At 44.6% G+C, this 26,999-nt stretch overlaps 1 protein-coding gene across 4 annotated transcripts in view; it reads right to left on the reverse strand.

Moving 5' to 3' along the window:
• AGBL1 (AGBL carboxypeptidase 1) overlaps nt 1–26,999 on the reverse strand; it is a 411,962-nt gene that overhangs the window by 244,340 nt on the left and 140,623 nt on the right. For all 4 annotated transcript variants that reach the window (XM_081838750.1, XM_081838751.1, XM_081838753.1 and 1 more), the window contains one exon: nt 15,658–15,838. In XM_081838750.1, the coding sequence (XP_081694876.1) occupies nt 15,658–15,838 (181 nt within the window). The remainder of the gene's footprint in view (nt 1–15,657; nt 15,839–26,999) is intronic.

Genomic DNA, 26,999 nt, shown 5'->3' on the forward strand with positions numbered 1-26,999 from the left:
TGATTCAGTTTGCATTTAAAGGCAAACCTACCAAATTTGTACTTTCCAAAATAATATGCAGCCCAAAACACAGCCACCCTTCACAGTTTGCACTTCTCTGAATTTTGCAATTAGCTTCCCCAGCCAAATGATGTGTACAAAGATGCATACACAGGGTTAAGTGTGCATAAAAATCCATATATTGGTAAAAACAGCACATACAAAATGCATTACATAAGAGGGAAATGTTCCACAAAAATGTGTATATTTAGCAAAATTGCATACTAACGTGTATATTAGGAGAAATTTGCACTAAAATACTGGCGAATGTGGAGAACTGAAGAATAGGAAAATGAGAGAACTGAAATTGATAGATTTGTCCATCTCCAGTCTGAGATGCTGTCATGGACAAGCCAAAGGGTCAGATACTGTGTTGGGTAGATGAAATGAGGTGAAGCTCTGCAAGATAGGTATGAATCAAAGTAAAGTGAAGATGCATCTGCTACCCACTTGCTCAGACTGCCAGACCTACTACTATTACTATTACTTATTGTGTTTAATGGCATTGCAGTGCCAAGGAAAGACCCTAGTAACACCCTCTATTGTCCATTGTATTACAGTGGTACCTCGGGTTAAGAACTTAATTCGTTCTGGAGGTCCGTTCTTAACCTGAAACTGTTCTTAACCTGAAGCACCACTTTAGCTAATGGGGCCTCCCGCTGCCACCATGCCACTACTGCACAATTTCTGTTCTCATCCTAAAGCAAAGTTCTTAACCCGAGGTACTATTTCTGGGTTAGGGGAGTCTGTAACTTGAAGCGTCTGTAACCTGAAGCGTTTGTAACTCGAGATACCACTGTATTACAGTTCACCCAGAGCCTTTCACAAAGTCCAGCATCTCTCACAAGCCTGCACAATAACTCCAACACTGAGCTCCAGAAATTCCTAACCCAAATAGTAGCCTCCACATGCAAATTTTTAATGCCCAAATCACTAAACCTATGAAGGCTGTGTTTCGGATTCTGTATTATTTCAGAAAGTGTGGGTGAGGTACATCCGCCTTTACATGTGAACTGAATCAAATTTCTCCCAGCCACCTATCCCTAAATCCAGACTCATGTTTTACCTTTTTTAAAAAAAAAAAAGTTCACATTTACATGATTCATGCCTGGCCCTTGAAGCATACATGCGCAGGTTTGTTGTTGTTTTTCTAATCTGGAAATTCCAGCTAAATTGATTGCTTGAGTCAGGAATCATTAGCCCTTTTAAAAAGTTCAAGGCAATTTCAGCAATCAGCCAATGTGCACCAGTTGCTGCAGCTGCCTCTGTTAGTGCTTTTCCCAAGGAATGCAGATGGCACAGTGCAAAAATAGGTGCATAATTTTGTGTTGTTCTCAGTTCAGATCAGAAGCATCCCACAAGCCTGGTGCGTTCGGCTTGTCATTTAGACGGCAAGTCTGCCATTTTTCAATTTCAGCAGCATCAGGGTTACTTTAGGCTCAAATATTTTTAATGTGAGGGACGCGGGTGGCACTATGGGTAAAACCTCAGCACCTAGGGCTTGCCGATCGCATGGTCGGCGGTTCAAATCCCCGCAGCGGGGTGAGCTCCCGTCTTTCGGTCCCAGCTCCTGCCCACCTAGCAGTTCGAAAGCACCCCTAAGTGCAAGTAGATAAATAGGTACCGCTTTATAGCGGGAAGGTAAATGGCGTTTCCGTGTGCTGCGCTGGTGCTGGCTCGCCAGAGCAGCTTCGTCACACTGGCCACGTGACCCGGAAGTGTCTCTGGACAGCGCTGGCCCCCAGCCTCTTAAGTGAGATGGGCGCACAACCCTAGAGTCGGACACGACTGGCCCGTACGGGCAGGGGTACCTTTATTTTTAATGTGGAAGCCAGTCACCACTGAACAACTAAAAATAGATGCAGGTGACCTGAATTTGTCCTGGTTGCAGAAGCACCAGCTCTCCCATATTATGAAGGATGCTATTGCAAAAAATTAGCTATTTGGGCATTGGCAAGTTTCAAATGAACCGTATTTGGGACCGGGCAGGAATTTTCCACCTGACAAAATGGCTCTTGCCTTGTGGTTTTGCGTACCTAATAGCAATAGTCACAACTCTCGTGGTTCAGGCATTGGGTAAGCCTTGGTCTTGGTGTCAGTTTCTCAGATCATGTGGTTGACTGTGCATATAAGGGATAAGGTGATCCTACAGGTAAACTGGCCCTAAGCTGTTAAAGGCTTTGTCTATTAATATTAACCTACTGAACTTGGGCCAGTAACAAAACAGCAACTAGGGTGCCCCCCCCTGCATACTTCCCTCTGAAACAACCAAACATTCCCCTATAGGGATGTTGAAATCAGCCCTACTGGCAATACCACATCATGTGGACTTGCTAATGTTCTCCAAAACCATACATTACCTGCTATCGACCATCTTTCCCCAAAACACACCCAAAACTAGGAACATGGGGTACCTTGGCAATGTTTTTCATTAGGCAGAAGCATCTGTCACTAGGAGGTTTAAACGTAAGATTTTAGCGAAATCAGCCTTCCCCGCAATGCAAATTGCTTACTTCTCCAATCTGCTTTCTGGTAGCCATGGAAAATGATTGCTCCAAATCCTTCATATAACAACGCCATTATATACCTGAAAACAGTCATCATCTCCTTCCCCAATCTTCTCAAAATTTAAAAACCTATCCAATACCCTTCCTGCTTCCCCTTGTGTTGTTGCTGGTGAAAACCTTCCATTATTTCCATTATCTACCTCTGAACCCACTCCAATTTATCATCATTTTTTATGTGAGAAGAGTCTCCAAATTGAACACCAGAGTCTTTTTTTCCCCTCCCCTGATGTTCTTTCATGTTCTTTTGGGGTTGTTTCACATCAAAGCAAAACATTGGCTCAGCATCCGTAACAAGTATTTGCTGCCTTCAAGATAAACTGATAATACTGCTTGCCCTATAGTGAGGAGACCAAAGGCAGCATCAAAATCTGTCTTGAAGAAATGGGCCCTTTTTTGAAGTGTGCTAACTGCTGCCAGAAAAGGTAGAGCATAGTGGGCTGGCCCTACCATTAGGCCAGGGGTAAAGAGCATTAGGCCTATAGGTCAAATGCACCCCTCCAAGCTTCTCCAGTTGGTCCTCAGAACTCTCCCCAGGCCACACCTCACAGGCCATATCCTCCTCAAATGCCAGGGAAGTATTTTGGAGTCAAAGGTCTGTGAACTCAGTTTAGATCTGGTATCCAAAACATCTTTTTTTTCCAGTTCAGAATTAAGCCTTTTGCACTTGGCTCTGATTCTTGGGGTTCCAGCAGAAGCACAAAGTAGATCTTGCAGACCCTCCAAGTGTCCCTATTTCCCAAGGATGTCTCTGATTTAGAGAAGCCATCCCAATTTCTTATTTGATCCTGGAATGTCCCACGTTTTCTTAGGATGTCCCTCTTTTCATTGGAGAAATGTTGGAGTATATGGAGTTATCCAACCTCTGAGCTGTCTGAAGGCAATCCTGTATAGGGCAGGGTGTTTTTTTCATGCTTAATGTTTTATTATGCTTTTATATTATGATGGAAGCTGTCAAGAGTGGCTGGAGCAACCCAGTAACATGTGTGGGGTATAAATAGTAATATTATCATTATGGAATGGGACATCCCTGTTTTCATCAGAGAAATGTTGGAGGGTATGGATCTTGCAAACCTGAAACCTGCCCACCTCTGGTGTCCAGCACCTTCCAATCCCCATTTACAAACACCACCATCCATAATAACCAGAAAGCAACTCAGCTTATTCCCAACTTTCTTCCTCAGGACTTCCTTCTCCAGCCCAGGGAGTCAAAATTTATACAAGACATTTTGGAACCTGAGGCAAACCACAAAATGGTGCCTGCTTCCCGACCAGAGAAGAAGGGTGAATGAAGATCTACTGCCCCTATGGATCTTCCCACCTGGGGCAGTTGACTCACTTTGACTCATGGGTGGGCCAACCCTGCAATCTCATACAGTCTTCTCAATAGGGGTCTTCACTCTGTGTTTGTGTTTTAACAGATAGAATAACGAATAAACAAGCTGCATATGTCCATTCATTTTTATGGGAGTCAGCAAATGTGAATTTGGATGAATCACATGAACTGGATGGAAATATATTAGTCCATTCATTTTTAATTGCTTTGCAATGGAGGTTTTGTTTTGCATTGAAGAAATGGGCTAGGATGTGTACAGCTCCCAGGGATGAAATTGACCAGAGTGAAAAGCTCTGTTTAATTTAGATAGCAGTTAGGCTGCAACCCTAGCATTGGAATGTAGGAAGTTGCCTTATATAGAATTGCATGAAAACCAATTTAATTGCAGACACAGAGCCTTCAGTCCAGATTGGGGGAGATTGAAAGCTGTACTGGGAATTGGTGGTGGGGGCTACTCTCAAAGGCTGGACTACTCAATTAAAGTCCTGTGAAATTTGTCCTTAGAAAGCTGCATAATCACGGTTGCAAATTGCATGGGAAAACTCATTTCAGGCTCCCCAGTGTAGCCCTTTGCACTCCAATGCATGGAGGGAGGTGGGGGAGGGGGTCAGGTGACAGAAGGAGTGGGATAAGTGAGAATGTTCCTGCTCTCCTGTCATCACAAGAGGCTTTTAACACCTGAATTAATTTTGGATCTGTGCAACTTTTAAAATGGTTGATACAATGAATATTGTTTGTGTTATCCACCTGAAATTTGGTGGGTTAGCAATGTGTGGGTGGTGGAATTGGCTATAGAATGCCTCTACTGGCTCCCAGGCACAATTTCTGGGCACAATTCAAAGTGTTGGTGCTGACCTTTAAAGCCCTAAATGGCCTTGGCCCAGTATACCTGAAGGAGCGTCTCCACCCCCATCGCCCAGCCCAGACACTGAGGTCCAGCGCCGAGGGCCTTCTGGCTGTTCCCTCACTGCAAGAACAGAAGTTACAGGGAACCAGGCAGAGGGCCTTCTCAGTAGTGCTGCCCACCCTGTGGAATGCCCTCCCACCAGATGTCAAAGAAATAATTTTAGAAGAAATCTGAAGGCAGCCCTGTTTAGGGAAGCTTTTAATATTTTATGCTTTATCGTGTTTTTAATATTTGGCTGGGAAGACCCGGCCAGATGGGCGGGGTATAAGTGAAAAATTATTATTATCATTATCATTATCATTATCATTATCATTATCATTATCATTATCAATCATTATCATCATCTAAATTTCATGTCATTAAGATTGCAAACATAGAACTTTCAGGCAGCAGAACACTGGGGGGATATTCCATTGAAATCAATGGAGAAATGGGTGAAGTTCCAAAGAATGGGAAATGAAGCAAATATGTAAGAATTCCTCAAGCAGGACCAGAGCAGGGCAACAGCACTCTCCCCACTTGTAATTCCCAGAAAGTGGTATTCGGTAGCATACAGTCTCCAACAGAGCTGCTGAGGGCTCTCCTCATTCTCCAAAGAAACTGTGTACAGAGTTTCCCAGTGGGTATCTGGCTAGCTGCTGTTCATGCTATATTATAAGGACCTTGGGGGACATGAATGGTGCTTTGGTCTAAACAACTGAGCCTCTTGGGCTTGCTGATTGGTAGCTCAGTGGTTCGAATCCCCACAACAGGGTGAGCTCCTGTTGCTCTGTCCCAGCACCTGCCAACCTAGCAGTTCGAAAGCATGCCAGCACAAGTAGATAAATAGGTACCACTGTGGTGGGAAGGTAAATGGTGATTCTGTGAGCTCTGGCACTTGTCACAGTCCTCCGTGTGCCAGTAGCGGTTTAGTCCTGCTGGCCACATGATCCAGAAAACTGTCTGTGGACAAACGCCAGCTCCCTCGGCCTGAAAGTGAGATGAGCACCGCAACCCCATAGTCACCTTTGACTGGACTTCACTGGCCCACCTTTTACCTTACAAGGATCTTGGGTATGAACCTTGGGTTCTGAGTTATTCCAGCCAGGAATAGATTATGTGCCATGAGTGGCACTGAGGGAACGCAAGAAATAAGTGCTTGTTTCCCTGCCACAGTCATGAAAGTGCACAAAGCATAGTGGAAAAGCAGAAGGGAAGGGGGTGAATGGGACATGCTGAAGTCTTGGAATGTCTCAGGGAGGCAGCTCAAAGTGCAGAGAGGCTCAGCGCAATAAGAGCAGCTGGTGTTGAGTGATGGGGCAGCAATGTGGCCTCTTCCAAAGGCCCAGGGATACATGGAGATGAGAGATGGGCATGTTGCCACCACGGTGACACCTGGCCGCTAATTAGCCATCATCCCTCTCCCCCTCCTCACCAGCGTGGCACACTGTACACCCTGAGCAAATTACATTTTTTAAAAAAAAGAAGAAGAAAGGAAACTAAAACACAACAAAGCAAAACCCTACTGCAATCTCTCCCTGGCGACCCCTTTCTTCAGCTCTTCTCTCGTCCTTTTATTTATTGTAATTACTTTAGTAATAAGATTTGTTTTCCTTGTTATTATATATATTACCGCGCAGGGCAACAACGAAAACAACAGCAGTGGAAAATAACAATGACTGGGAAGAATTATGCATTTTATTTATCTCTGTGGCCATTATGGGGCCACTGAGCAAGGGAAAGCGGGGAGGGAAGCTGGAGCAAATGCGGATGGGAGGGAGTAGTTGGGGAAAGCTGTAAATAGAGAAGCAAACACATTCCTGGGGAGCAAAGATGTATGGGAGTGCATTTGCCAAGGAGGAAACAGTGGTGCTAAATGAAGCCAGCTCATAATTCATGCAGCAAGGCAGCTCTGGCAGATAAAGGATGGAATAAATAACACTCTGGAAGAGTGAAGGCGAGTGGAAGAGTTCTTGTGGCCCACGAGAAGAGAGGATGGCAATTTGCAAGGCCTGGATTTCAAAACCAGTGCTGGGATTCTGGTACCTCGGGGTGTGTTTTTTCCCTTCTCTCTGCAACGGCGGCTGTTTATCGCACATTAAATGTGCATTTGTTACTTTTACACTGCACAAGGCCGTGATGTTATATTATATGAAGTTTTATTTAGATACCACTTTTTTGGCCCAGAGGCCCCAAAGCGGCGAACAATATATTGTTGCATACAATGAAAGTGCAATGCATCAAAACAATAGCAAACAGCAAAATGGGCAGATATCTGCCAATCACATTTGGGAGCTGCCTACATGCTCTCACTGCAGTTGCAGCTATCTAGCATTCCTACTTCCTATCTTCCAGTCTCCCTGCTTTCCTGTAGTGTCAATATATCCACAAGTGTTTGGGTTGGGAAAGGGAACAGAAATGGGGGCAGCTGGGAAAGACGAAGAGGATCTGCAGGAATCTTTTGCTTTGATTCCATGTATTCCTCTGTCAACTCCAAGTCTGATCAATGATTCTGCAGCTCTGAATCATTTTTAATTTAATACTTCTGGGAAGAGGGTTAAAAAAAAATTCAATCAAACATGGGCACAGTTGGCGAGCAGTGGGAATTAGCATTTGGCAGCGTTCATTAATGCTGTTTATGATGAAATAAATTGGGAGGGTTGTTTTTTTTTTTTTTTTACTGATGCAGTTAATAACCCTAAATTTAGGTATCATAAATAACAATATTTATCTGGACCTGCAGTGTCTGGGAAAGACTAGCCAAGAGCTCAGAATGCCAGCAGTTTAAGATTGGATCTTGCACAAGTGATGTGGCCCAGGCATTTCTTGGCGTGACATTAAGAGAGTGTGCCAGTAAAAAAAAGTGAGCAGCTGAGAATAGGGATGTTGGAGAATTCCAATGAAAACAGAAACGGGAGCGGAAATTGCTGATGTTCACTTATTCATCCCATGTCTGGAAAGGAAATCAATCCAGAGAATAGGATTGATATTCGCTGCTGCTGTTGCCTTCAGTCTGCAAACGATACGGACTTGAATACTCCGCCCCACCACACCCCATTTGCATTGTGTTTCCTTTGCACTGAAATGAACGAGGTGGAATAATGTAAGGACAACATAAGGTAAAGGTAAAGGGACCCCTGACCATTAGGTCCAGTCGTGACCGACTGGGGTTGCGGCGCTCATCTTGCTTTATTGGCCGAGGGAGCCAGCATACAGCTTCCGGGTCATGTGGCCAGCATGACTAAGCCGCTTCTGGCGAACCAGAGCAGCGCACAGAAATTCCGTTTACCTTCCCGCCAGAGCAGTACCTATTTATCTACTTGCATTTTGACATGCTTTCGAACTGCTAGGTTGGCAGGAGCAGGGACCGAGAAACGGGAGCTCACCCCATCGCGGGGATTCGAACCGCCAACCTTCTGATCGGCAAGTCCTAGGCTTACATAATTAATTAGGTAAATTATATAAATTACACGATTTCGCCACAGCAAACAGCGAGACAAATAACACGGTTTTCTGTGGAAGCTGAACTGCAGGGGAACGGAAACGGCACTACAGTGGTACCTTGGATCCCAAACGCCTTGCGAGTCAAACGTTTTGGCTCCCGAATGCCATAAACCTGGACAGATGTGAGTGTTCCAGTTTGCGAATATTCGTTGGAAGCCGAACGTTCAACAGGGCCTCCATGGTTTCCAGCTGGCCGCAGGAGCTTCCTGCAGTCAATCGGAAGCTGCAGCCTTGGTTTCTGGACATTTTGTAAGTCAAATGGACTTCTGGAATAGATTCCGTTCGACTTCCAAGGTACAACTGGACATGCAATGAATACAGTGGAGGGTGGGAAATGGTGCCTCCTTGCATCCCTAGCTGAGAAGGTGCTGCAACTCTATTTCTGCTGACCATGGGTACATGTGTCATCTGAATTGAATGTGCGAGAGGACTGAAGCAGCCCCCTACTGATGGCGGCTGTGGGAGGAGACCATGCTGCCACCATCTTTGGCTCCCCCCTGGCTCCTCCCAACATCCGGATGTTGCGCATGCGATGTCAGGATGTCGCACGCATGTGACATCATAGGAGACATTCCCCATTCCCCATCGCCCTCGCAAGCTGCACCTCTGCCATTACAACTCCGTAATTTAGCTCTACATTGTGTGAATAAGTACTTTCTTGTTCTTGAATCGTTTTTCAGCTTCAATGGATGTCCCAGATTTCTAAGTGTTCTAGTTGTAGGGCTATGGGAAATAGAGAAATTGAGAAAAGCTTTCCGCTATCCACTATCTCCACACTATGCTTCAAAGAGGAGCAATGCGCTACCCCTCCATTTTATTTTTCAAGAAGGCTCTCTTATCCTTGAGTCAAACCATTGTTTCATATAGCTCCAGACTGCAGATGGGGAAGAAATGTGTTCGGTTCCCATTTTAATAAGAACCTCCCTAATTTGCACTTCCCAAAGAGAACGCAACCATCCTTTGAAATGTGCACTTCTCTGAATGTTTTTGATGCTGTTGCAATACAAAGAAGCATATATTTGGGGAAAGTGCACATGCAGATTGATATAGTGGCGAAAGTAATGTACAAAAATGCACTGTATCAGAGGAAGTGCCTTGCAAAATAATATCAATATTGGGCAAAATTGCAAGCAAGCTGGGATTTCATTCTTACCATGTGGTGAAGAAGTCCTTATTACAAGCCAATAGAAAGATTGCTTCATTAGCAAGGGGTTACAGTATAGCCCTAGCTCAGTATACTGTGTACAATAGGTACAAACTAGGTAACACCCTTCCTGGAGGCAACAGCCTAGAGGTGTCCAAAGTTTGACACCAAAGTTTGACACTTCCCCCACCTCCTTGCACATTGGCATCGCACATGACTGAGAAACTTATCTGCAAGAAACATAGTTCAGTTTTTTGCCCGGCAGATGCAATCATCCCTGTGTATTGTACACTTATTGTTACCTTCCCTTGGCTTAATTTCACCTTTCTTTTTCAGCCAGTGCAATGCAGATTCAAATCCCTGTTATACAGAGCATATTCAACAGACTTAAGTGCAGAACAGCTTGTCCTTGGGACTCAGCTGTACAGCTGCAAATAAAATGTGTTAAGTGTGTTTTAAGTGCAATATACAACGCGACACTAGATGGCGATGGTGAGTCTTATGCAAAATTAGATGTACAGTCATACCTTGGAAGTCAAATGGAATCCGTTCTGGAAGTCCGTTCGAATTCCAAAATGTTTGGAAACCAAAGCGCAGCTTCTGGTTGGCTGCAGGAAGTCCTCCGTGGAAGCTCCGCTGGACGTTTGGGTTCCAAAGAACGTTTGCAAACCAGAACACATGCTTCCGGGTTTGCAGCGTTCGGGAGCCAAAACGTCCAAGTACCAAGGCATTCGGGATCCAAGGTACGACTGTACAGTGGTACCTCAGGTTACATACTCTTCAGGTTACACACGCTTCAGGTTACAGACTCCACTAACCCAGAAATAGTACCTCAGGTTAAGAAATTTGCTTTAGGATTAGAACAGAAATTGCACAGTGGCGGTGCGGCAGCAGCAGAAGGCCCCATTAGCTAAAGTGGTGCTTCAGGTTAAGAACAGTTTCAGGTTAAGAACAGACCTCCAGAACAAATTAAGTACTTAACCTGAGGTACCACTGTATTTTTAAAAAATGCTTTTATAAAAAAGCATTTTCAGAGTGGTTTTTATATGTGTCTAGATTCCACAGAGACATCACCTTGCCAACAAAGGTCCGTATAGTTAAAGCTATGGTTTTCCCAGTAGAGAAAGTGAGAGCTGGACCATAAAGAAGGCTGATCGCCGAAGAATTGATGCTTTTGAATTATGGTGCTGCAGGAGACTCTTGAGAGTCCCATGGACTGCAAGAAGATCAAACCTCTCTATTCTGAAGGAAATCAGCCCTGAGTGCTCACTGGAAGGACAGATCCTGAAGCTGAGACTCCAATATTTTGGCCACCTCATGAGAAGAGAAGACTCCCTGGAAAGGACCCTGATGTTGGGAAAGATGGAGGGCACAAGGAGAAGGGGATGACAGAGGACAAGATGGTTGGACAGTGTTCTCGAAGCTACCAGCATGAGTTTGACCAAATTGTGGGAGGCAGTGGAAGACAGGAGTGCCTGGCATGCTCTGGTCCACGAGGTCACGAAGAGTCGGACACAACTAAATGACTAAACAACAACAACAAAGATTCCGTCCAAGTCACGTACCACTTTGTTTGTGAGAGTAGGTATGTAACATTCTCAAACCTGCTGCCTATCTGGGACACTTAACCACAACAGAAAACATGAAGCTGTTCTAATCAGAAGTGGGACACAGCATGGATATATTTGTTTCATTGCTTCCAGGGAGAATAAGCAGGGTAGCAGGATGTTCCCCACTTGAGCTATATGCTGCACTAGTGTAATTACATCACCGCCATCATGTTTGCCGTAGAAGTACATTTGCTTATAGCTTTCAGATCACATTAGCAAAAGCAGGCACCCGGGCCTGGTTTGTCTCGGGACTTCTTAAGCCTCCTGGAGCATGATCAGGGAAGGTCCTGTTGGGATGAGAGCTCTCCTCAACTGGGCAGGGTGTACACTGATGTGGCAGCCGACGTCTAGGCTGCTGGCAGGAACCCTTTCTAAATGCCACATATTGGTGCCTTATCTCTCTGACTGAGCAGGAAGGCTTTGGCACTTGCAGAACGAGCCACTTCAAAGCAATGCGGGGAGGGGGGAATCCCTCTCTAAATCAAGAAAGATGCTGAGATAAGTAGACGGAAGCAGCATCAATAGCACAACTAAAGGGAAGGGGGGGAAGAGATTTATAGGGGCATCTGCGTGCGAGATGCAAAATCACTCTGCTCGTTAAAAAGTCAGATCCGAATGGGGATACTCAGAATAATCATCTTGTTCAGAATTGTCCTGGCTGGCTTCTTTATGAGCTTTCAAAGGAAAGGAGAAGATATTAATTTATACCAACACTTTAAAGACAGTGAGTTGGAGAAAGTAGGCAGCATGACTGGAAGGGCTCTGGAACACAGGGAGGAAAGGTGAACTGAAACTGCTTGGCTTGTCGCCGATGTTTTCAGGAGGTGCGGTGGGGAAAAAGCTTCCCTCTCTCTTCAGAGGTTTTTCAGCACCTCTTTCAAAAGGTTGACTTATTGATTTATGCTGCCTTCATATCACGCCGTTTTCAGTAATGCCACTGCATAGCCAAACCTGATTGGCTGTGTGGCATTGTAACATTATCTTTTCATCATTTGACTCCTGGTCTTGGTGCGGTCCCTTGTCAGCTCATCCAGAAAGCAACAGCAGCAACACAAGAGGAACATTCTGGTAATATTCAGAGCAGATGTCTTTGGCATGAAATCATCAGGTCACCACAACACCTCACCTAGAAGGGGTGATGCAATATTCCTCAAAGTTTTTCAAGGATAAGCCATCTGCCTTATTCTGGTGTACTGCCCACATCATCTCCTTCTGCCCCTGCTCCTCATTGCCCAGCTGCAGGATAAGCAGCCTGATGCTTATGTCTAATTAATGCATGAAGGGGTTAATACCACAGAGGAAGCTGTCCTGCCAGGCTTAGCTCACCTTCAGAGGGACTAGGTCAGTGATGGCCAAACTTGGCCCTCCAGCTTTTTTGGGGACTACAATTCCCATCATCCCTGACTACTGGTCCTGTTAGCTAGGGAAGATGGGAGTTGTAGTCCCAAAACAGCTGGAGGGCCAAGTTTGGCCATCACTGGACTAGGTAAACAAGACTTTGTTCCCCTCAATCTACCAGTGTGTGAGGAAATCTATGCTAATTGCAGCAGCTAAGACCACATGGCTTTCACAAGCCAATCTTGTGTTCCTGTACCAATAATTTAGAAACTTTATCACTGTAATTAAGTCAAGCTTTACTGCCTGTGCAAATTTTCTGAATGCTGTATGGAAAAGCACATGAAACAGACATTTTCAGAGTTTGTAAGTAAACCATTTTTATCTTACCAAGCGTGTGGTCTTTTTTCTACGCTGGAGGAAGATGGAAACCTTAGAAGGAACTCACAAGGGCATATTTCAAAGGTCTAACAGCTTAGATTTCCCTGCTTTACCTTGCTACATGTTTTGTGATTTTAAATCTCTCTCACCAAAGAGTACTTGCTTCAAACCTGGATCTTGGCATCCAGGAATTCTCCTTTTATACATATTTTTCCTTGCCACTGTAGCACCAACACCAACCACATGTTCTATGAGTGTTTAACACACTCAAATCATTCTGGACAAATCCCAGATCAGCTTAATTCAGTTTGGGATCCAGACTGAAAATACACAGCTAAGGAGACAAAAACGAGAACACAGCAGCCTAATGGGGACTGAGTATGCCCAGTGCATATAGAATACAAAATGACTGGCGGGGGGGGGGGGAGGCTGGGAGACCAGAGGAGGAAATGGAATAGAGCATCCTGGAAAAGGGCATGGCTGGCTGACAGGAACCTGAAACAGGAGGATTCCATATTGCCACATTTTGCTGCAACTCTCACTTGTGATATACAGTCATAGAAATGCAGGGAACGCTTTTGCTCCTCAAGGAACGCCCTTCTTTCCAAGAGTCAACTGGAAATTGCAAGAAAGGTCAGGTGTTCCCCCAGGCCTGTGTCTAGTGGAGATTTTAATTATGTGCAGTGATAATGGAAAGCTGGGAAAGCAAAAGGCGTTTGTCTGGCCCTCGACTTCTCAGGGGCTGTGAGGTGTGTGTGTGTGTGTGTGTGTGTGTGTGTGAGAGAGAGAGAGAGAGAGAGAGAGAGAGAGAGAGAGAGAGAGAGAGAGAGAGAGAGAGACAAAGATTTGAAAACCAGCTCAGGGCAATATCCCATTATTTCATTCAATAGGATCCTGAGCTACTTTCCCTTTCAGCTGTTGTATCAGTGCCACAGCGTGAAAGGTGTGAAGGAGAAGTGAAGCATTCTGAAAAATATGGAGAGACCCAAAAAATCAAAGCTTCCAATAAGCCCCTCTAAGGTAAACCTTTGCCCCTCCTTTCTATTTCAAAGGGAACTCACTTAAAAAACTCGATAAAGTACAGCTAAAAAAATTATTCTCTCTCTCTTTTTCCTTTACGTTTTGTTTTTTCTTAAGCTGCCAATTTGGTCCCAGCAAGATTCAGACCACCACGACACAAAAATAAACCACTGAGTTTCTCAGGCACGGTTCCTGGGCCCAAGGATTGGGGCACTACAAACAATTCTATACTTCTATCTGTGAAATATTGGAGGCCATGCAACTCAGAGCAGACCCATTGAAATTAATGGACCTTGTCAATTCATTCCTATGGTTCTACTCAGAGCAAAACTTAGCTGGTTCCAAACTTATTCATCCTTACTAAGCAGTAGACACTCACTGTGTTTAATGAGAATTTTTCTCTGAAGTAATTGTCCATAGAATTGTGGCCTTAAGTCAACTTAACATTCAGTCTGATTGAATAACTCATTAACAGCTGGTGGGGTGGTGGTATTTTATTGTTTTTTAAAAATGTGGATTTTTTTAAAGAAAAAAACCTGATGATCAATCAAGTTTCCATCCCTTGAAAGGTTCTCCAGCACTGATGTCACTGATGTAAATGATCAGCCTCTCATGACTCAAGCAATGTGTTTTAAGATAATTTCCCAAGTAACAAATGAGGTTCCCCCCCCCCCGTGTTAATCAGTCAAGAGAAACTGTTGTCTTCATTAAATACACTCACTATGTCACTTCCACTGAACTACTGTAAAATTTATGTTAATTGGCTAAATAACTGATTAATTGGTTAAAATGTAGACAGTTAATTTACCCAGAAAATGCATTATTCGGTGAACAGCCTAATCAAATACAAACTTGGGAGAACCATCCTATTGATAAATGCATTCTATATTTAGGCAAGGGCAAGAGGCATCACCAGCTCCCAGTCACAACTGGACAAGGGCCCAAAGTTCAGTCTACACAACGCTAAACACCGATGGGCATTTTCCAGGGCCCGCTTTAATGCTCTACCTTCAGCTCTCCTAGAGGGAAGATACAACAAAATACCGATTGAACAAAGATTATGTCCCTGTAACAGCAACGAAATCGAAACCATCGGGCATGTCATCTTATACTGCCCATTTTATCGAGACTCAAGAAAAGAGCTGATAGGGGCCGATTCTGAGGAAAATACCTCATAGTACAGACGACACCTATATCAGACACCTCTTAGCTGACAAAGAGCCCGAAACCATCAGGCCTGTGGCAAAGTACTGTTACATTGCAAAAAGAATAAGACGAGCAATGATGTCAGCAACGGAGTCCAAATTGTAAACATTGAAGGAACGATAATAAACAGTAGTGACATTTGAACTGAATTTTTAAAATCTTAAAAGCCGAAACCTGGTTATAAATATAAGCACCAATTCTGTGAATTGGCCATATCTCCACTGCTATTTGTAGCACAATACTACTTATAATGTCATTTTTATAAATTGCTTTCTGGTCATTGACCGTATTAAAGATATTTGATTTTTGAAGGGCCCAAAGTTGTGTACCACTGACAGTGGTTTGAATAATGTTGAAATATATAATATTTTAAATATATAATAATTAAAAAATCTGTTAAAATAGGGATCATATAGGGTTTGAATATGGGAGCTGAAAAGCTAAGAGGCTTAGCAAGGGCAGCCGACCAGGCAGACCAAATACCACTACAACTGCTCATTAACATATCTCATCCTAATAAGGAATGTCCCTTGTTGCTGAATGCAGTAGCTGGAACTCACAACTCCATAGGCCTTTTAATATGGCCAGCTTAATTGCTTGCTAGTAACTGCAACCCAAGCGATGCAACTCACTTGCCATTGATGACTCCATCTGGATTCAGCATGGGGATGACCTTGAAGATGAAGCATTGCCTCAGGAGATCTGCAATGGGGTCACTGCTGAGCAGGAACTCAAGTGTCCCCTTCATTACCCAGCTGGCATTGCTCTCACCCGGGTGGACCCTTGCCATGAGCACCACATAAGGACGGTCACCTAGAAAACACAGTGGGAGGGGTATTCTTTTAAAAAATGCTTTTTCCTGTTCTTCTCCCTCTCAACTATTACTACTACTACTACTACTACTACTACTACTACTAACATACAGTGGTACCTCAGGTTACATACGCTTCAGGTTACATACACTTCAGGTTACAGACTCCGCTAACCCAGAAATAGTGCTTCAGGTTAAGAACTTTGCTTCAGGATAAGAACAGAAATTGTGCTCCGGCAGCGTGGCGGCAGCAGGAGGCCCCATTAGCTAAAGTGGTGCTTCAGGTTAAGAACAGTCTCAGGTTAAGTATAGACCTCCGGAACGAATTAAGTACTTAACCCGAGGTACCACTGTACAGTCATAACTTGGATCCCCCAAACACCTTGGCTCCTGAACAAATCGGTTCCCGAACAATCAAAACCCAGAAGTGAGTTTTCCGGTTTGTGAACATTCTTTGGAACTCAAACATCCAATCGGGCTTCCATGGCTTCCGATTGGCTGCGGGAGCTTCCTGCAGCCAATCAGAAGCCGCGCTTTGATTTCCGAACGTTTTGGAAGTCAAATGGACTTCCAGAATATGGATTCTGTTTGACTTCCAAGGTACGACTGTATATCTGTCCCAATAAACTCATGGGAGCTTTATATTCTAAAATGGCACTAAAAGAGACTTTCCCATGAGACTTTTCTTCTGGGTGGAAAAAGAACAGTGCTTTCTGTTTTGGAGCACCAGTGGTCCACTGGCTTCGTTCATGTGGTCCACAGCGTGTCTATGGAATTCAAATTGAAATGCCATAGAATAAAATACAAGAAATAAAAGAAGCAATACAAATACAACTAAAAACCATACAGCATCTAGCACAGAACACAGGCAGAAAAATTGTTAACTGGTCTGCCAAAACACGCAGCAATTTTCAAGTGGTTGGAGGGAGGAAATGGAGGAACCAGTGGCTTTGACACCCAGAGCTGCTTTCTCCATTACTCTGTCAGGTTAAACAAGCATGCAGCAAAAACACATATGCCTGTAGTGGCCATGATTTCTGACAGCCACTACAGACAGATGTTGGCAGAGAATCAAGGCCTTCCAACCAATTTTGGCTTTGCATCACATTTGACAACATACCAGCTGTATTCTTTATTCTTTCTATATTCTAGCCTGCAGCTGAGAAAGGGGGGAAAGTACCATCCACCAGAAAAAGCAAGGGAGAATAATAGGCCATGCTGCGATTTGGGTATTAGTACATATGCAGTAGAATGATGTGGTCATGTTCTGGGATTGTAGAATGGATTGTACCAGTTGGAGACTGTACAGGTGGGGAGTAGCATTTCCAATGTTCCCCCATGTTTTAAAAAACCCACAAAAAAACCTACAAGGAAAGAAAACTGCAAATGCATGTGCTGCTGTGGGGATCTTTGGCTCTCCAGATGTTGTTGGATTCCAACTCCCACCATCCCTGACCAGGCTGGTTGGGGCTGGTGGGAGTTGTAGTCCAATAACATCTGGTGGGTCATAGATTCCTCACCCGAACTAGTGCAGCCAGGGGAAATGTACCGTGTGTGTGTGTGTGTGTGTGTGTGTGTGTGCGCGCGTGAGAGAGAGAGAGAGAGAGAGAGTTCATAAAATTTATACACCAGTTCATTATAGTATACAAAAAAATAATAATCAAGAGAATCATTGAAAATTTACAAGCCTACTTTAAAACATACAAAGGTTAAAATATTTTAAAAGATTAAAGTCAGCTTAACTTTCTAAGCATTTTAAATATATGTCCACCTTTCAATAAAAAGCAATTTTCAAAGCAGATTAAATTATAATACAAATAATTGAAAGAAATCGCAGGTTTAAAGATTTATAATATTTTTTTTAAAGAAACTTGATGAACAGAAGTGAAAACAGTAAAATCAGCAGCAATCAAACCAAACACCCCCTGCGATTCCAGTTTTCTGCTTGCGGTGAGGTCAGCTGGCTTCTTTGACCTAGGCAAGCATGCAAAAATGTTGCTACTCCAACTCAAGTTTGAAGTGGTACACTACTTTATACCTTCCACTGCTTACTTAGATCCAGCCTTCTCTATTATCTCTAACAATAATAATAATAATAAACAAGGAAATAATAATAATAAACAAGGAAAAGCTGCTAGGTAATGGGGGGGCAAAGCACAGCCTAGAAGAGGGCTCTCCACGTACAGCTCCTTGTACTGGCTATCAGAGTCAGAGGCCACTACAGGAGCAGTGAGACTTCAGCACATGTGGCCCCTTACAAAGAAATTAATGTGTGTGCTGGCCCATATCCGCTGTCTCAATTTAAACACCATTACTCACAGCTGCAAACACAATTCCAGGCACTCGTTTGTTCGAGTAATGAACAGCCATTTCTGATTCCGAGTCCCTTTCAAAGTTTGCCAGTAAAAGTGGAAGGAGAATGAAATATCTTCTTTCTGAGAATGATGAGCGTTGACAATCTTGATCCCTAGCTGGCAACCCATCTGACAATTATATGATTTGGTGTGACACTCAATGAGAGATCGTTCCCCCCCCCTTTTTTTTGTGTGTGTGTGGGGGGGGAAACAATTGATGGCACCACGCTGGTTCTGAGACTGTTTTGTCATGCTCAACCAGATCACTTCAGAAAAATGTAAAGCTACATTCAGTTGCTTCGTGGGGTTTGGATTTGGAAGAGGCCCCAAGGGAAGTAGGACGAAGTAGGAACGATACTTCTCTCTTTTAAGAAGAGTCGAAAGCAAGAGCGCTGTTGCAAAAGCTGCCTTTATGTCACACCATGGTGCTACTGTGTATCTCACTGTCATCCATGGATTGTGGAATCATCTCACACAAGGGTAGAGAATCAGTTTTCAGCTCAAGGGTCACATTCCCTTCCTAGGACCACATGTCAGGGCCAGAGGCAAAATAGTCTATAACGGTGTGGGATGATTGCAGAACAAATGAATCCAGCATAAAGGAGATGGAAGCATGTCCAAGGGGTCTTGATATGAACCATGCGCCTCTCTTCATCTATCAAAGCCTGGAGAGTTTGCACTCACTGGGTGTTTCTGTATGAGTTGCTAGTTGTAGTTTAGTCGTTTAGTCATGTCTGCCTCTTCATGACCCCATGGACCAGAGCATGCCAGGCACTCCTGTCTTCCACTGCCTCCCACAGTTTGGTCAAACTCATGTTAGTAGCTTCAAGAACACTGACCAACCATCTCATCCTCTGCCATCCCCTTCTCCTTGTGCCCTCCATCTTTCCCAACATCAGGGTCTTTTCCAGGGAGTCTTCTCTTCTCATGAGGTGGCCAAAATATTGGAGTCTCAGCTTCAGGATCTGTCCTTTCAGTGAGCACTCAGGGCTGATTTCCTTCAGAATGGATAGGTTTGATCTTCTTGCAGTCCATGGGACTCTCAAGAGTCTCCTGCAGCACCATAATTCAAAAGCATCAATTCTTCGGTGATCAGCCTTCTTTATGGTCCAGCTCTCACTTCCATACATCACTACTGGGAAAACCATAGCTTTAACTATACGGACCTTTGTTGGCAAGGTGATGTCTCTGCTTTTTAAGGTGCTGTCTAGGTTTGTCATTGCTTTGTCATTGAGTTGCTAGATTCGCCCCCTATTTGGAAGGCCTTTCCCAATGGGGTTGCTCAGCAGCATTTAACAACATACAATTGATCAGCTACCTTTGGCTAGATGTTCCACAGGCCTGACCTGTCCATTCCAGATGCTAATTTGCTGTGCTGGTTGGGGATAATGGGAGCTGCAGTTCAACAACTGGAGGACACTTCGTTACATCTCTCCTCATCCCTGACTATTGACCTTTCTGGCCAGGGCTGATGGGAGTTGTAGTTCAACAAAATCTGGAGGGCACCATATTGGCTAACCCCAGTCTCCTATATAGTCTGTGCTATGCTTGAAGTAACAGACTGTACAAATGCCTACTCCTGAATCATATGCATCATATTTCTTATTTCCCAGCGATTTCATTGGCTGCCCCCTCCCTCTTTCGTCTTCTCCCCCTCACGATGATTTAGAACTGCTCTCTGGTCTCATTGCTGAGCGAAACTTATGGGTTTCTGCATTTGTGGCTTGGAATTGGACTCCTGAGGGCCCCTAATGGACAACAGCTGTAAATAGCACTGAGCCAAATACAACATGCTGCCTTAAAAAAATAAAATAAAATTGATGACTGAAGCCTTAACAATCCTTATCTGTTCTCAGAGGGGTGGGGAGGGAGGGGAGCAAAGCATGTTAATTGAGATGCCTTGTTTCTGCTTGTAGATGCCTTCTTCTTTTTGATCAGAGGTAGGGATGGAAGGGTCTGTCAATTTCAGTGCTCTTTGTTTCTCATTTTTCCTACCTTAAATTCAGTTCCCCACAATTCTGCAGCAATCTGTGATTTCTTTTTTGTTAAAAAAAACCCTCCTGAAAATTATCCAGCATTTTAGCATGAATTTCTCCCAATAAACCCATTTTTTGTATGCAAGCAATTTTCCCCAATATAAATAATTTCTATGTATATGTATTTTTATGCACACTTTTAACTATTGTACGCATTTTTGTAAACATTTGATAGAGATCTATATCGCAAAATTCAGATAAATGCAAATTTCTATGGATGGCTGGGTTTTATTTCACATGTTGTTTCAGAAGGTGTGAACTGAGTAAGTTTGCATTAAAATGCAAACTGAAATGAATGTCTCTCCTATCCCTGCCACTCCATTTCATTCTCACTGGCACATTAGTCTGTTCCATCCTGTTCCACCCCCTTGCATGCCATTCCATCCTATTATATGCTTTTCATACCCACTTTTTAATGTAACAAACATGCTTTTCAATATGTTAATCAGCAAGACACGCATGCTGTTGCAAACATATTTTAAATAAAATATGCATATTTTTTCAAGTGCATTTTTTTGTAAACCAAAACTGTATTGCACAATCCAGAGAGATGTGTTGTCAGACTAAGGAGTTGCAAGCAAGTCTGGGAGAGTTAGATTGGGTTAGTGGTCCCCTGCACATAGCATACAAAACAAATTTCTCTCCTATCCCTAAGTAATGCTTTGGTGAGCATGCTGGTAAGCTCACCCTGGGATGGGGGAAAGGATCAGAATGGTGAAAACACACTCATCTCTTCTGTACCGTAATCAAAGAATTGCAGAGTTGGAAGAGACTACCAGAGTCATCTAGTCCAACCCTCTGCAATGCAGGAATCGTTTGCCCAATGTGGGGCTCAAACCCACAACCCAGAGTTTAAGAGTCTCATGCTCTCCTTACTGAGTTATCCCAGCAAACATATGATGCTCAGATACATGCCTGAACTAGCCATTCAAATGGTATTACTGATTCATCATGACCTCAGATAATGAGACAACCCAAGTCAGAATTGCCTCTGCAATACCCTAATTCATAGCTGCCTAAACAATGCAAATGTCTTCCCAAGGCATATTGCATGGAACTTGTACAAGGTCTCTTAATGGGCCGAGGTCCTTCAAGGCTGTGTTCGAAGGCCAGCTCTTTCAAAGCATTAGGTGACCATTTTGAGAAGAGTCCTTATTGGATTCTGGGGAAGCTGCCAGCCAGCTCAGGTTAGCTATTTATCTCTGCAGAAACCTCATGTGGCACATAACCTTCTCTGGGAATGTAAATAATAAAAAGGGGGAAAGCGCAGGAACCTTTTTCTGCTACATAAAGTCTCATCCAACATATCACATCTTGTTACACTGCATTACGTTCTGACATGCCCAGAATATAATGCCGAACTGCTGGCAGACGTCAGCCAGGAAGAGGTGAATGAGGGTTGGTGTCATGGTTTGTATGTGTTTACTGCAAACTGGAGTAGAAACAGAAAAGAAAAGAAATGTTCACAGTTTTGAGAGACAAAAAGTATCAACAGGTGCAGAATTTTTAACACTGCAAACAAGCTGCAGGCTGCTATTTGCCTGGAAAAGTGGAGGTTTGGAGGAAATGCCTCAAAAATCACAAGGGAGGGTGTTCTGGCAAATCTCCTAATGTCTATCCTAGCTGATTGAAAGAGACAGTGCAGATTAGTAGGGATGGATGAATCTGTCGTTTTTGTTTTTCTTGGTTTCTCATTTTTCCAGCAGTAAGTTCCATTCCCCCGTATTTCCGCATCAATGTGCAATGCTTTCTTTTCAGGAAGGCACATTCCATGTGCATTTCCCCAAAATTATGCATTTTCATATGACAATGCTGCCCAATGTAAGCATTTCTGCAACCAATCTTTCCTAATACGATATAGCTTTGCATATTATTTTTCACAAATATATGCCGTTTTGTGCAATCTCTCCGGTTGGCAATCTGCATAACAAAATTTAGAGCTTCACGATTTTGAAAGGTAGCTGCGTTTTGGTTCACTTGCTAGTTTAGCAAATGCAAAATTGGTAAGTCTACAGGAAAATGTGAACTGAACAAATTTGTTCCCCTTCGTTACCTGGGAATGGGGATTCTATGAGCCAATTCTTACAGACGTAGGCAGGTATCTTTATACTTACATATTTCTCAAACTACAACTTCCATCATCCCCGAACGCCAGCCACACCAGCTGGTGATGATGGGACTTGCAGTCTTCAAGTCATGTGGCCTGTGGTTTTCCAGGGTTTCAGACAGGCGGTCTCTCCCATCACCACCTACCCAATCTTTTTTTGCGTGTGAGAGAGATTGAAGCTGGGACCTTCTTAATGGAAGGAAAAGCATGCACTCTACCCCTGAGATGTGCTCCATCTCCTGATATTCTACACCAGGAGTAGAGAACCTCAGTTATGCATCCCTCCTTGCCTCCTTATGTGGCCCTTTGAATTCCCTCAAGTCCACAACCCTCCCAGCCACAACCCTCACTGGCTCTGTTTTGTACCCTCCTTTTCAACCACCTTTTCTTCCTTCCTTCCTTTGTCCCTCCTTCCCAACTGCTTCCAAACGCCCTGTGCACAGAAACAGTTTCTGGATAAAGGCAACAAGGGTCCTGACAGTCTGCAATGATTCTTTTGGATTTTGCAACTATATATTATACATGCAGGCATTGTTATTGTTGCACACGGCAAAAGGGAACATTACGAACGTTAAATTGCTTTGCCCATGAACTGCCTTGCTCAGTACTTTCATATCCTGGTGGGGTTGTTTCATGAGCCACGTTGCCTGGCAACCTCTTTTGTGTGCCTGTGTGTGTGGCAGTGTTATTGGAATGCACTCACCTTTTAAATGAGAGATTCTTGGAAGGGATTGGGCCATAAAGAGAAAAGACCCAGACACAGATATGTGATGCCCAGGCCACAGTCCATTTCATGTCTTAGAGAGGTTTGCTGGATGTGCTTTGAGAACTAAGTGTGGCATGATGGACAGGAACACAGAAAGCTGCCTTATATCATGTCAAACTTCTGGTCCATCTAGCTCAGGCACCCCCAAACTCAGCCCTCCAGATGTTTTGGGACTACAATTCCCATCATCCCTGACCACTGGTCCTGTTAGCTATGGGTGGTGGGAGTTGTAGTCCCAAAACAACTGGAGGGCCGAGTTTGGGGCTGATCTAGTTGAAGGGCAGGGATCCTGCACCCTGAGGGGCAATCTTGGTCCACTAGAGGGTGCAGTTTGGTCCAGGAGCCAAACCGCACCTACCTGTGAAGCAGCTGATGACACAGGGTGATGTCAGCTGATGGGCAAGGGGTGGGATTCAATTCTGCATTCACAGTGCACACAGAACTAGCATACACAGCTAAAGCAGTATATTTAATCGCCCATTCATTTTGGCTGGAGAACCACATTGCAAAATGCAGAGAAGTGCAAATTTCAAATGATGGCTGTGCTTTGGTTCATGCACAGTTTCAGGATATGTGAATCAAGTACTGGATTATGGAAACTGGATCAAAATTTTGATGATGGGATAACAATCACTGGGGCATGTTTCAGTTGTCATTCTGTTTGCCTGTTTTGTGTGTTTCTTTCTGAACTTTTTTTACCTGTACCGAACCCTTAGGAAGGGAAGGGTTCAGGAAGGTAAGCAAAGTTGTGTTTGGTAAGCCCAGGAATAGATGGCCTACCTGGTGGACAATAGCCACAGCAATAGCCTCCCAACAGCAAGAGAGAAGGACTTGTGTATGAGAACACCATATTGGCTCTGGCAATGCATCTGTGCAGTCCCAAACTTCCCACTGCCTCATCATCCCCTTCCTAAGAAAAAAAAAGGAAGGGGTGGGTTCAAACTGACCCACCCCTCATGAAGGAGGCTATAAATAGCCACTATCCACAAACGTTATACTCTACTACTGGAGGCAGAATGCCCCTGTATACCAGTTGCTGGGAATCACATGTTGGGAGAGTGCTGTTGCCCTCAAATCCTTCATGTGAGCTTCCCAGAGACATCTAGTTGGCCACTGGGAGAAGAGGATGCTGGAATACATGAGCCTTCAGTCTTATGAACCAGCACGGCAAAGGCTGATTTAACACATAGGAAACTGCATTCTTCCATAGTTAAACTATGGACTTCACTTCTGCAAGATTTAACAATTCATGGAGAATAAGTCTATCAGTGGCTGCTAGCCATGAAGGCTATGTTCCACCTCCACTGTTGGAAGCAGTATGCACTCAGGTCTGGTTCAAGGACTTCCCATTGGGGCATCTGGTTGACTATAATAATGTAATAGTAATTTATTATTTATACCCCACCCATAGGGACACGGGTGGCGCTGTGGGTTAAACCACAGAGCCTAGGACTTGCTGATCAGAAGGTCGGCGGTTCGAATCCCTGCGACGGGGTGAGCTCCCGTTGCTCGGTCCCTGCTCCTGCCAACCTAGCAGTTCGAAAGTACGTCAAAGTGCAAGTAGATAAATAGGTACCACTCTGGCGGGAATGTAAACGGCGTTTCTGTGTGCTGCTCTGGTTCGCCAAAAGCGGCTTAGTCATGCTGGCCACATGACCCAGAAGCTGTACGCCGGCTCCCTCGGCCAATAAAGCGAGATGAGCACCGCAACCCCAGAGTCGGTCACGGGTCAGGGGTCCCTTTACCTTTTTACCCCACCCATCTGGCTGGGTTTCCCCAGACCACTGTGAGAACAGGATGCTGGACTAGATGGGCAAAGGAAACTGCCTCAGGCTGAATCATTCCAGCTACAGTGGTACCTCGGTTTACGAACTTAATCCGTTCCGGAAGTCCGTTCTTAAACCAAAACTGTTCTTAAACCGAGGCACGCTTTCCCTAATGTGGCCTCCCACCGCGGGTGCCCTTCCACTGTTTGGATTCCGTTCTTCGACCGAGGTAAAGTTCTCAAACTAAGACACTATTTCTGGTTTTGTAGAGTTTGTAAACCGAATTGTTCTTAAGCAGGACTGTTCTTAAACTGAGGTACCACTGTAGAAGAGAAGAAGAAGAGCTTGGATTTGATATCCCACTTTATCACTACCTGAAGGAGTCTCAAAGCGGCTAACATTCTCCTTTCCCTTCCTCCCCCACAACAAACACTCTGTGAGGTGAGTGGGGCTGAGAGACTTCAGAGAAGTGTGACTGGCCCAAGGTCACCCAGCAGCTGTGGAGGGACGGAGACGCGAACCCAGTTCACCAGATTATGAGTCCACCGCTCTTAACCACTACACCACACTGGCTCTGTAGTTCAGGATTGCCTCCAATTACCAGTTGCTGGGGATAAACAGGAGAGCAGGCTGTTGAGCTTTTACCCTTCTCATGGGGTTTCCAGAAGCATCTGGTTAACATCTGGGAGAACAGAATGCTGGTCTAGATAGGCCATTGGTCTGATTTAGCAGGGCTCTTCCTACGCTCTTAAATTGATCAACTATTGCAAGCAACCATCTTTCTGGAGTATCTCAGCCTGGATCTTGGTATGGGAAAGCACCAGTAATTCAACTTCCAACATTGTTATGACTGAGAACAGAGGGTTGCCTGCAGTATCATTCCCTCATCCTCTCCTCCTTCCTTCCTTCCCTCCCTCCCTGTTTGCAACGCTGTTGTCATTTCCTAACGCTGATGTCACCCCAGTAAATGCAGGCGGTGTTAGATTGGAGTCGCGAGGGCAGGGATATCCATCATGAGCCGTTGCCATGATATCTACTTCAAAGCCTGAATTTGTTCTGAGGCAGGAGGCAATTTGGGATCCTCTTAAGTATTTTACGCTGATCACTGACCTCCCTGTGGCGTGTTTTGAAAATGGAGCCTAGCATGGGTGAATGGGAGAAATTGCTTTTGCAGAATTGAGGCAGGGTGCCTAGGATATGAAAGGCAGGTGGAGAGGGGGATGGAGGAGACCGTTTCTTCAACTGAGCATTACATGAGAGAGAACACAACTACCTGCTTTTGCATGGTCTGAGTGGCGTGCTGCATGTCAGGAAGGTGGCTCAATCCAGGTTCCCAACTGCTCTCCTTCATTAGAGTAAAGGCCAAAAGACTCTTAAAGAACAGAGATAGCAGAGGGTGTGAATCTTTTCAGGAGGCAAGCTGCTCAGTAGAATGGAGAGGTTCAGGACAGTACTTTCTGCTGGGCCCCATCCTGTGTCCATAAGTTCCCCTGGTGGACTTACCCAGTCATAGGCAGCAGCTGAGTGCCAGGCAGGTGGGTCAGGTTGCCACCACCAATTTAATTTCCTACAATGCCACCAATATGGCATCAACTCCGGAGTAAAAAGGTAAAGGGACCCCTGACCATTAGGTCCAGTCGTGACCGACTCTGGGATTGCAGCGCTCATCTCGCTTTATTGGCCAAGGGAGCCAGCGTACAGCTTCCGGGTCATGTGGCCAGCATGACTAAGCCGCTTCTGGTGAACCAGAGCAGCGCATGGAAACACCGTTTACCTTCCTGCTGGAGCGGAACCTATTTATCTACTTGCACTTTGACGTGCTTTCAAACTGCTAGGTTGGCAGGAGCAGGGACCAAGCAACGGGAGCTCACCCCGTGGCGAGGAGTCGAACCTCCGACCTTCGGATCAGCAAGTCCTAGCCTCTGTGGTTTAACCCACAGCGCCACCCGCATCCCCTAACTCCAGAGTATTATGGGGCAATTAGATGGCAGCTCCTGGACACTCCCATCTGAGATCCCTCATGCATTGTGGATGTTTGAGGAATATTTTACTAAGGCCTTTAGAGAGTGCCATGCAATAGGCGCACTGGCACCTGCAGGCACCACAATGGATGTTTCAGTGTCTGAGCAGTGGT

This window comes from Podarcis erhardii (assembly GCF_964252035.2).
Source record: "Podarcis erhardii genome assembly, chromosome: 14".
Lineage (NCBI taxonomy): Eukaryota > Metazoa > Chordata > Lepidosauria > Squamata > Lacertidae > Podarcis > Podarcis erhardii.